The 11,409-nt window shown below is 41.9% G+C and overlaps 1 protein-coding gene across 1 annotated transcript in view; it reads left to right on the top strand.

Moving 5' to 3' along the window:
• Positions 1–11,409, top strand: part of LOC126253379 (chitooligosaccharidolytic beta-N-acetylglucosaminidase-like) — a 374,039-nt gene that overhangs the window by 312,518 nt on the left and 50,112 nt on the right. Inside the window, exon 6 of the mRNA XM_049954667.1 lies at positions 9,307–9,634. Within this exon, the coding sequence (XP_049810624.1) occupies positions 9,307–9,634 (328 nt within the window). The remainder of the gene's footprint in view (positions 1–9,306; positions 9,635–11,409) is intronic.

Raw genomic sequence — 11,409 nt, 5'->3', positions numbered from 1 at the left:
ACGCTTCATCCAGTCCCAAACATGCTCAATGGGGGACATCTGCTGGCCAGGGTAGTTGACTTACACCTTATAGAGCACGTTGGGTGGCACGGGATACATGCGGACGTGCATTGTCCTGTTGGAACAGCAAGTTCCCTTGCCGGTCTAGGAATGGTAGAACGATGGGTTCGATGACGGTTTGGATGTACTGTGCATTATTCAGTGTCCCCTCGACGATCACCAGTGGTGTACGGCCAGTGTAGGAGATCGCTCCCCACACCATGATGCCGGGTGTTGGCCCTGTGTGCCTCGGTCGTATGCAGTCCTGATTGTGGCGCTCACCTGCACGGCGCCAAACACGCATACGACCATCATTGGCACCAAGGCAGAAGCGACTCTCATCGCTGAAGACGACACGTCTCCATTCGTCCCTCCATTCACGCCTGTCGCGACACCACTGGAGGCGGGCTGCACGATGTTGGGGCGTGAGTGGAAGACGGCCTAACGGTGTGCGGGACCGTAGCCCAGCCTCATGGAGACGGTTGCGAATGGTCCTCGCCGATACCCCAGGAGCAACAGTGTCCCTAATTTGCTGGGAAGTGGCGGTGCGGTCCCCTACGGCACTGCGTAGGATCCTACGGTCTTGGCGTGCATCCGTGCGTCGCTGCGGTCCGGTCCCAGGTCGACGGGCACGTGCACCTTCCGCCGACCACTGGCGACAACATCGATGTACTGTGGAGACCTCACGCCCCACGTGTTGAGCAATTCGGCGGTACGTCCACCCGGCCTCCCGCATGCCCACTATACGCCCTCGCTCAAAGTCCGTCAACTGCACATACGGTTCACGTCCACGCTGTCGCGGCATGCTACCAGTGTTAAAGACTGCGATGGAGCTCCGTATGCCACGGCAAACTGGCTGACACTGACGGCGGCGGTGCACAAATGCTGCGCAGCTAGCGCCATTCGACGGCCAACACCGCGGTTCCTGGTGTGTCCGCTGTGCCGTGCGTGTGATCATTGCTTGTACAGCCCTCTCGCAGTGTCCGGAGCAAGTATGGTGGGTCTGACACACCGGTGTCAATGTGTTCTTTTTTCCATTTCCAGGAGTGTATCACTAGAGTTAAGAGAGATGCTGCCTACAGGAAAATTAAAGAGACCTTACGAGGAAAGAGAACCACCTGTATGAAGCTCAAATGGTTAACCAGCTCTAAGCAAACAAGGGAAAGCAGAATGGTGGATGGATTATATAGAGGGCCTGTACAAGGAAGATGTACTTGAGGAGAATATTATTGAAATGGAAGAGGATGTAGATGAAGATGAAATGAGAAATGTGATACTGCGTGAAGAATTTGACAGAGCACTGAAAGACATGAGTCGAAACAAGGCCCCAGGAGTAGACAACATTCCACTGGAACTAAGGATAGCCTTGGGAGAGCCATCCATGGCAAACCTTTTCCATCTGGTGAGCAAGATGAATGAGAAATACTCTCAGGATTCAAGAAGAATGTAATAATTCCAGTTCCAAAGAAAGCAGGCGTTGTAGGTGTGAAAATACCGAACTATCAGTTTAATAAGTCACAGCTGCAAGATACTAACGTGAATTCTTTACAGAAGAATGGAAAAACTGGTAGAAGCCGACCTCAGGGGGGATAAGTTAGGATTCTGTAGAAATGTTGGAACATGCGAGACAATACAGACACTACGACTTATCCAGATAAATTAAGGAAAGGAAAACCTACGTTTATAGCATTTGTAGATTAAGAAAAAGCTTTTCACAATGTTGACTAGAACACTCTTTCTAATTCTGAAGGTGGCAGGAGTCAAATACAGGGAGGAAAAGGCTATTTACAATTTGTATAGAAACTAGATGACAGTTGTAAGTGTCGAGTGGCATGAAAGGGAAGCAGTGGTTCAGAAGGGAGTGAGACAGGCTTGTAGCCTATCCCCTATATTATTCAGTCTGTGTACCGAGCAAAGGAAAACAAAGAATAATTTGGAGTAGGAATTAAAATGCATGGAGAAGAAATAAAAGGTTTGAGGTTTGCTGAAGACATTGTAATTCTGTCAGAGACAGCAAAGGACCTGGAGGAGGCGTTGAAGAGAATGAACAGTGTCTTGAAAGGAGGATATGAGATGAACATCAACAAAATCAAAATGAGGATAATAGAATGTAGTCGAATTAAATCAGGTGCCGCTGACGGAATTAGATTAGGAAATGAGACCCTTAAAGTAGCAGATGTATTTTGCTATTTGGGAAGTAACAAAACTGATGATGGTCGAAGTAGAGAGGATATCAAATGTAGAATGGCTCTTCTGAAGAGGAGAAATTTGTTAAAATCAAGTATAGGAAATCATGTGTTAGGAAGTTTTTTCTCAAAGTTTTTATGTGGAGTGTAGCCATGTATGGAAGCAAAATATGGGTAACAAATAGTTTAGGCAAGAAGAGAATAGAAGCTTTCCAAATGTGGTACTACAGAATAATGCTGAAGATTATATGGGTAGATCACGTAACTAATGAGGAGGTACTGAATAGAATTGGGGAGAAGAGGAGTTTCTGGCATGACTTGACTAGAAGAAGAGATCAGTTAATAGGACACGTTCTCAGGCATCAAGGGTTCATCTATTTAGTATTGGAGTGAAGCGTGGAGGGTAAAAATCGTAGAGAGACCAAGAGATGAATGGACTAAGCAGATTCAGAAGGATGTAGGGTGCAGTAGTTACTCAGAGATGAAGAAGCTTGCACAAGATACAGTAGCATGGAGAGCAGCATCAAACCAGTCTCTGGACTGAAGACCACAACAACACAACTCATGTATGCTTTCATTTACCATAGATACACAAATCTATTACAAGTTTATTTTTATTTCCAAGTAATGCTTCACTAAAATCCAGTTTTTTGCTAAAGAAATTTTATTTTAACCTGCCTATATAGAAAAACGTCATGAATTGCAGTTAAAAGCTGGTTTCAATACAAAATACAAATAAAAACAAAATGCGCCACTTATAAATCTCAGATGCAAAGCTCTTGAGGTTATTATACAACAAAGATGCACAGCACTGGAGATATTTCAACATCATTGGTCTTCTGGGAGCAGTGCATCCAAGCTAAACATGAGCAATGTTATTATGAGACATATGTAGTATACCACAAGGATTAGCGCCGAGCCCACACTTATTTGCAATCTGCATAAACGACCTTCCAATCTCTCTTAAAAAGTGGTGCAAGAATTGTAATGTTTGCTGAGTAGATAACTGTACATCTTGCAGAGGCCTTTTACAGGATTTTTGAATTCTCACACTCACTTCCCAATACCTTTAGGCCTACTCCTTAATGGTTTTCATTGCTGTTAATATATATTAGTTTCATGATTTACAGTCATAATATAAGATACAAAAATAATTTTGATGTAGACTTTGTCACCTTGTCTAGGATTTATGCACACTTGGGAAGATATTCAGCAAGCTCCCATTCAACATAAAGAAAGAAATTTGGAATCCCTACCAGTTCAAAAGAAAGTTAGAAGCAAACCTCATTATCTGTTCTTTCTACAAATTATAAGAATACATATATTCAGGAACTGAAAATTTCTCTTATCTACTTGACAAGTAACAGTGTTTGTTGTGAAACTGTGTGACAACTAGGAATGAACAGGGGGCAATAGTATTTACAAACAAACTTTTCTCGAAAACTACCATTGTAATTAACTAAATGTTAAGCTATTGATAGGAGATGAATTGTAGCTGCCTGCATCTTGTGAGGAGGTGGCAACTCTCTTTTCAAGTTACCAACTTTCTTTCCAATGTACTGGGTTAGGTTTAGAGACATAACCGTGAATAGCACTAAGCAGTATAGTGGTATTTTATTGTGAATGTAGTACGAAGATATTTTTCTATGATTTTCTTGGTTTTTGTTAATGTATACCTTGACTCGTTCAAATTCCTGTAGTTTCTCCTTCTTGATATGATCTATCGAACATGAGTAATTGAATGAATGAATGAGTGAATGAAGTAACTGCCCCTGATAATGGAGGAACACCACTTAAATGCATCTTAAATAAAAACATCAAGTTTAGTGACTGGATATGTTCTGTTTCTATTTGTATTTGAAACAGACGACTATTAAACTGTCTACAAAACCTATATATCTGCATACATTGCAATGCAGGGGTGTCCATTAAAGAATGTCCAACTTATAAGTTTTAGTAGTATTAACTTTAAGCGTTGTAGAGCTTTAGTTCAAGGTCACAATGAAAGAGTAACTCAAATAGTTTTAGGTAATTGCATGCGCGACTGCAGCTTTCTCATCTTCTCACTTGCAGTACCACATAAGCCGAATGGCGATTCCTGAGGGCAAAGTGTTTAGTGTACTGCCTTTTGGTGAGAGTTAATTTGTTGTTTCATCTCAACGCACTTTTCGTTTACAGTTTAATTGTGATCTTGTATGTGGCACAAACATTCGCCAAACAAATGGCCAATTCGAAACGGCAGGATGTGTGTGTAAAGTGAAAAGCACACTAGAACCAAAAAGTGTCTGAAGAGGATGTTGACCACGTCAGAGCTTCTTATCTTTGTAGTCCTAAGAAGTCTCTAGAAAAAGCATGTCCTGAACTTCAGGTGCCAAAGAGGACAGTACAGAGGGTTTTAAGTAAACCTTTACATATGTGTCTTGGTTACAGTTGGTCCATGCTTGAAAGCCAGATGACTATAGTGTACCTTATAAATTTGCAAGGGAAGCTTTGCGGTGGGGATCTGACTTCCTTGATTATGTGTTGTTCAGTGAAGATGCAGTGGGAAGGTAAGTATCCATAACGTTTGTACCTGAGGGTCAGAACATCCTCATGAACTTGTGCAACATCAAAGAGGTTCCCAAAAGTTAAAAATTTTCCTCACTGTGTCCTGAAGACAATGGACCAATTATTATTATTATTTTCACTGAAGCTATCGCAACAGGCGTGACTTACTTGGATACATTGCAAGAATGGCTCTTTCCCAAGTCAGAAGGTCAACCTGGAAACTTTATTTGGCAACAAGATGGAGCCTCTCGCCATTGGCATCTGTTTGTACGAGTAATGAATGGAAGTGAAATGAACGGAAACACAGCTGTAATTGCTGATTTCTTTGTCACAACAGGATTCACTGAATTAGAACAGCGACTTCGAGTGAACTACATTAGAAGGAAAGGATCCCATGTAAAACATATGCTCAAAATATAAAATGTAAGGTATTTAAACAGGCAGAAAAAATCAAAATTAAGATGTACTTACAACAGTGTCACATTAGTGCACCAGGATGCATGCCAAAGTCCATAGTGAAAAATGAAATCCCTGAAGAAGGGAAGTCGTCAGATAGATAAAACAGGATGTTGGTGCAATAGTGTGGTGGCGCACTACGAGGAAAAAAGTATTAAGCACATGAGTGAAAACATAAGACATAAATCAGGAAATATTAAAATTATTCACTCATCCACACACCATTATGAATAAATGTTAAGACAATAAGGTTGATTAAGCAACAAGCCGATAAGCATAACCATACAGAGTCCACGAAATGGAGGACACTATATTAAAACCACAGCATACTGACATAGTTATTGACACGTTAAAATTTTTGTCAGGCAGAAGATCACAAGTGAAAGGACACCTAACCATGGCAGAAAATTAAGATAATGATATAACAAAGGACTAAGATAAGTTGAAGAAAGATGTAACAGGAATCTACACACACCCTGTGGTGGTTGCAAGGGTGCAACTCGGAAGGCGGTCAGATGTGTACTAAAATGGAAAGATGACATACTATTGGAGAAGCTAGTGATCGACGGCAAGACCATGACATAACGTAAATGTGGAGCCATTTTTGAATATGGAAGATTAGTACGTACTCTAACAGTGAAAGAATGTATCCAAAGATAGAATAATAAAAGAGTAAAAGATTAGAATCATATGAATTGCTCATTCATGGGTAAATATAGCAATGAAAAAGTAATACATGCAAAAATAAGTAGAATCGCAAAGTAGATGAAATGAAAATCCAGTTTGTAGAGATATGAACTGCTGTTACAATGTACCATAACTGTTTGTGACAAAGAAATTGTAAAATTACAGCTGTTTTGTGATTCATTTTACTTCCGTTCAGTATGAAGTTTAAAGACTGCAGGTAGCCCCATAACAAAGCACTATATCTTTGTACGAGAGAGGTTGAAAGTCGAAGTCCCATATTGTTGCATTGGTTGTAATGGTCAATACGATAGGTCCCTTTTCCGCTGGCCTCACTTCAACCCATCCGATTTTTTCCTTTGGGGCTTCATGAAAGATAGTTTTTATGTGTCGCCACTACCTAATTACGTATTTGACGGAGTTGAGGCACAGAATTGAACAGGCTATTTCTTCCCATTGCACCACATGTGTTAACCAAAGTAGAAGTATTGGAATTTAGGTTGCATGTCTGCCCTGTAACTGAAGGTGCACATATTGAACAATTGTAAGAAAAATTTGGTGAGTTTGTCTTCAGCTTGATGTATAGGGTGTTCCATTTATCTGATAACTGCCTGTGTGGCGCAGTAGATGCCCGGCGATCGGATGACGTGTCGCCCATCTACGTCTGCAGTATGACAAGGCTATATTTAAAATATAAACAAATTAATTCTGTACTCACCCATGTCATGCAGAGAGATGCTGGAACTGCCTGCCATTATATTCCACGGATTTGTGACATCTACTCAAGAAATTGTTAATCATATGATGTAATTCTCTCTCAAATATTGAATTATTTGACTCATGGGTTCCTCTATCGTGTGAGGATTTGTTGTGTACACCTTGTTCTTCAATACACACTACAAATAAAACTCGCACGGAGTTAAATCAGGACTTCTAGCGGGCCAGATATTGTTACTAATCACTCTTTCATCGAACACATCAAAAAGATCGTGCAAAGAAACATTGGCCATATGAGCCCTTGCCGAATTTTGTTGAAAAAATGCAAGCTTAGTTCTCTTTCACTCAGTTCATTAAACAGTCGCAAAATTTTTTTCATTTGTAAGTGTGTCATTAAAATAATTAGTCCCATTATTCTGTCATCACTAACTGCGCACCACACCCCTATTTTCTGATCATGAAGGGATTCCTCATGAAGCGCAGCAGGTCCATCCGCGCTCCAATGTCGACAGTTTTGCGAAATGTAAATGGAGCCACGTCACGTCTGAAAACAGACTGATCCATCTCACCATCATGCAATTATTTTAAAACCCATTCGCAAAACTTCACCCTGTGCACAGGATCATCAGGTCAAAGTTCTTTTTCTACTGATACTTTATAGGGCCTTAGCCCTAGCAGCTTAGCACCTCTTTGCATTGCTGTGAAAAATATCTAAGAGACTTTTTAAGGGAATTTTGCAGGTGGTATGCAGTGTCATCGAGACGAGCTTCTGTGAGCGCTGTTTCACGAAATTTATTCACTAATTTGTGAACTGCATCACGACTCGGAACTGGACCACCTGGAAACTTCTGTTCAAACAATCTCCTAACAGTACGGGTTGTATGGGGGAGGAGACCAAACAGCAAGGTCATCGGTCTCATTGGGTAAGGGAAGGATGGGGAAGGAAGTCAGCGGTGCCCTTTCAAAGGAACCATCCCGGCGTTTGCCTGGAGCGATTTAGGGAAATCACAGAAAACCTTAATGAGGATGGCCGGACACGGGATTGAACCGTCGGCCTCCCGGATGCGAGTCCAGTGATCCGAACAGTACGGCCTGACTCTCTACACACATACAAATCCTAAATAAATACTCGTTAGGGAACTGAATAACTCGTTCTTGCCATTGCTGCGTTTGCAAACTTCACTGTTGCACTCATGATGCCTGTTTCACTGCTCGAATGATATTGATCGAGAAGGTGCGTATTTCTGTACAGCCTTCAGGCTAAAATGGACAAAAAAATGGAGGGGGGGTGGCATAGTGCGGCAGGCGCGACTTCCTGGGTGGCCTGCTATACCCCGGGCGGGTGGTCATCAGTCAAATGGAACTCACTCTATGATTTAATAATTTTTTCATAATGCGGGGCCACAGTCATATTTCTTTAAAGTTAGTACCGCCATTAGACTTTTGTTTATTTGCAGTGTTACATTTACACTTACATAATCATGATTTCTGCATCAAAGTGCCATTATCAAGTGTTTTAAGTGTTATAAATTGCCTAAGTATGCCATCTTAGGCGATTTATAACACTTAAAACAATTGCTTAAGATGGCGTACTTAGGCAGTTTATAACACTTAAAACACTTGATAATGGCACTTTGAAGCTGAAATCATGATTGTGTAAGTGTAAATGTGACACTGCAAATACACAACAGTGTAGTACTGACTTTAAAGACCTCTATGATTTGTTGTAAATAGTCTAAATTAAATTGTTATATCATATCATTGAAACCTGGACAGTCTTTTCTGGATACCTTGTATACTCTGACAAAATAGAAAACTAAAACAGGCAAATAAAGGAGGAATGAGATTAAGGAGGGTAGGACATCCAACGGGCCAACTTGGAGCAGGAGAGGCACAACAGGACATTTTAATTTCCACTGTCTATACTTTTAAAAGTAAATTCAAAAAACTTTGCCAGCATGACCAGGAAGGATTCAGGATTCACACTCTTAGCAGCGGAAGTTCAAAAACATATCAAAATAATTTTTTTTTACATGTGAAATTTCATCATTTTTTCACTTACTATTGGCTGCATTTGTTGCTACAGGTGCACTTTTCTTCATAAGTAAGACAGACCGTTCGATGAATTTTGCACAGCTTACAAACCATACTTACAGGTGTCTGAAACTCTGGAATCTATTTAATTTACGAAAAAACGAATGAGCTGTTGTATTTTAAACTTCATGTTTAGAAAAAACACAACTTTTCTAGTTAATTACCTCAATTTTTACCACAGTTTTTAATAGATCCGTAAAATTCTAGAGTTTCATACACCTTTGAGCGTGGTTTGTATGCTGTGCAAAATTCATCGAAGAATCTCTCTTACTTATGAAGAAAAGTGTACCTATAGCAACAAGTGAAAAAAAGATGAAATTCCACATGTAAAAAAAATTATTTTGTTATATTTTCGAACTTCCACTGCAATGAGTGTAAATTCTGAATCCTTCCTGGTCATGCTGACAATGTTTTATGAATTTATTCGTAAAAGTATAGACAGTAGAAAATAAAATGTCCTGTGGTGCCTCTCCTGCTCCAAGTCGGCCAGTTTGACGTCCTACCCCCCTTATGTTGGAAGTGCTTTGAGGCTAGCACTACACAGCTTTACTACTAGTGATCTGGCGTTCCACGCGGCCGGCAGGTGGGGCGCGTTTTCGGCGCGCGAGACGTACACGTCGCAGCAGGTGTCGGCGCTGCTGTCCTACGCGCACGCGCGCGGCATCCGGCTGCTGCTGGAGCTGGACGCGCCTGCGCACTCGGGCCAGGGCTGGCAGTGGGGGGAGGCGGCGGGGCTGGGCGCACTGGCGCTCTGTGTGGGGCAGCAGCCGTGGCGCCGGCTCTGCATCCAACCGCCGTGCGGCCAGCTCAACCCCGCCAACCCGCGCCTCGTCGGTGTACTGGCGGACGTGTACCGCGATGTGGTCGACCTGTGGCCGCCGGGACAGCCGCTGCACATGGGCGGCGACGAGGTGCGTAGCGCATCTGCCAGGGGGGCGCCCCCGCGTTCTCACAGGTCCACCACACTCGCTGCCGACCTAGCGCCTCCTGTTCCTTAAACTCGTCTCACACGGAGCAAGGTTCGCCGCAAGTTTACGAGATGGCGTGCATGCCTGCCGGCTTCCAGGGAAAGGAGAGGGCTATCGTCCACGCTGAAGCTCTCCCACGGTGCAAGATCGGCAGCTAGTTGTGTTGTGATCGGCTGCATCTTGTATCGAACGAAGATGGCTGCTTTAGGTACAGATGTTCAAAGCAAACTGGCGTTATTAGCTGTTTTGGTGCTAAACGATGCAGAAATGCATGCTAATGAGAGAAGAAGAAAGAAAGAATGGACGAAAAACTGGATTAAGAGGAGAAACGCTGGAAAAGGTGTGCTCTCCATGCTTCATAAAGAGTTGAGGTTAGTTCGCATAACACCTACTTTTGTTTGAAAAGTATCACCATTACCATTCAAGATTATGTGCTTTCGAAAATCGGGTGACTATTCAGTGTGATATTTCTAGGAAATAATCTATCCGATTTTTGCAAGTAGTAGCTTTCTACATTCAACACAAAATTCATAGTGTTGTACTTAACATCGTTCATCCCAGCGCCACTGCTTTTCGATGATTTTACTTTGGCGTACTCCATTTTAAATTGGGTACGTAAATTGCACATTTTGCTATAGCACTCCTTGCTCGTCGTATATGGTCGAACAAGACACACGGCACTTGCAACTCTTTCGAGTGCTTCTGCACGCAAGTGTTTATTATAATAGTTTGCGCTTTTCACGACTTACAGACGCTGTTCTTCCCTATAAGTACATATCAACGCTTCAATCGCTTCCTTGGACCACTGCGGTGCCATTATTTAATAATTATAAGAACTTCCTACCGCACCTCACAACAGGAGAAAAGCGACTATCAACAAACGCTTCCCACCAAAGCTTTCCGCGTCTGACGTCCCAAACGAAACGTCTCATGATTGGCCAACGCAGGTAGCACACAGGGAACCTTACAAGAAAAATAGCACCGGACCTATCCTGGAAATCTTACAAGTTTCCCAGCAAGGTAGCCCGCTAGCAGATGACAAAACCCGCAAGGTAGCCGTCGCATGAGCCAGTAAGGAAACTTACTACGAATCTTGCTGCGCGTGATACGGGCTTTAGTGTTTCTCGAGTGTGTCTGGCGGATTATGCTGAAGTGGTGTTAATTGTAGAATCTTCCAGCTACTGCTCTTTTCTTATCCTGTGAAGGATAGCATACCAGCAAAATATCGTCTTGTACGAGGGTCACTCCAAAAGAAATGCACACTATTTTTTTTTAATCCATCTTTTATTGTACACGTTTGAAAGTTTTACAGTATGTCGATACATCCTTTAGAAACAGTATTTTCATTTCTCCACATAATTTCCATCCCTTTCATCTGCCTTACGCCATCTTGGAACCAGCGCCTGTATACCCACACGGTAAAATTCTGGACCAACCTGTTGGAGCCACTTTTTGGCAGATTAGATTACATTAGATTAGATTAGGTTAATACGTGTTCCATAGATCATGAATACGACACTTCGTAATGATGTGGAACATGTCAGATTAATAAAAGGTGTCCATACAAGATATTACATTAGAAAAAATATTACATGACACTCAATATTTTTAATTTTTTTTTTTTTTTGTGGGTGTAGGGAAATTACCCACTTACTATATCCAAAAATTCATCTAATGAGTAGAATGAGTTGCCATTAAGAAATTCTTTTAATTTCCTT

Source organism: Schistocerca nitens, chromosome 4 (assembly GCF_023898315.1).
Source record: "Schistocerca nitens isolate TAMUIC-IGC-003100 chromosome 4, iqSchNite1.1, whole genome shotgun sequence".
In the NCBI taxonomy this organism is placed as follows: domain Eukaryota; kingdom Metazoa; phylum Arthropoda; class Insecta; order Orthoptera; family Acrididae; genus Schistocerca; species Schistocerca nitens.
Note: the sequence above shows the minus strand (reverse complement) of the source record. Positions and strands in the feature narration are given on the sequence as shown.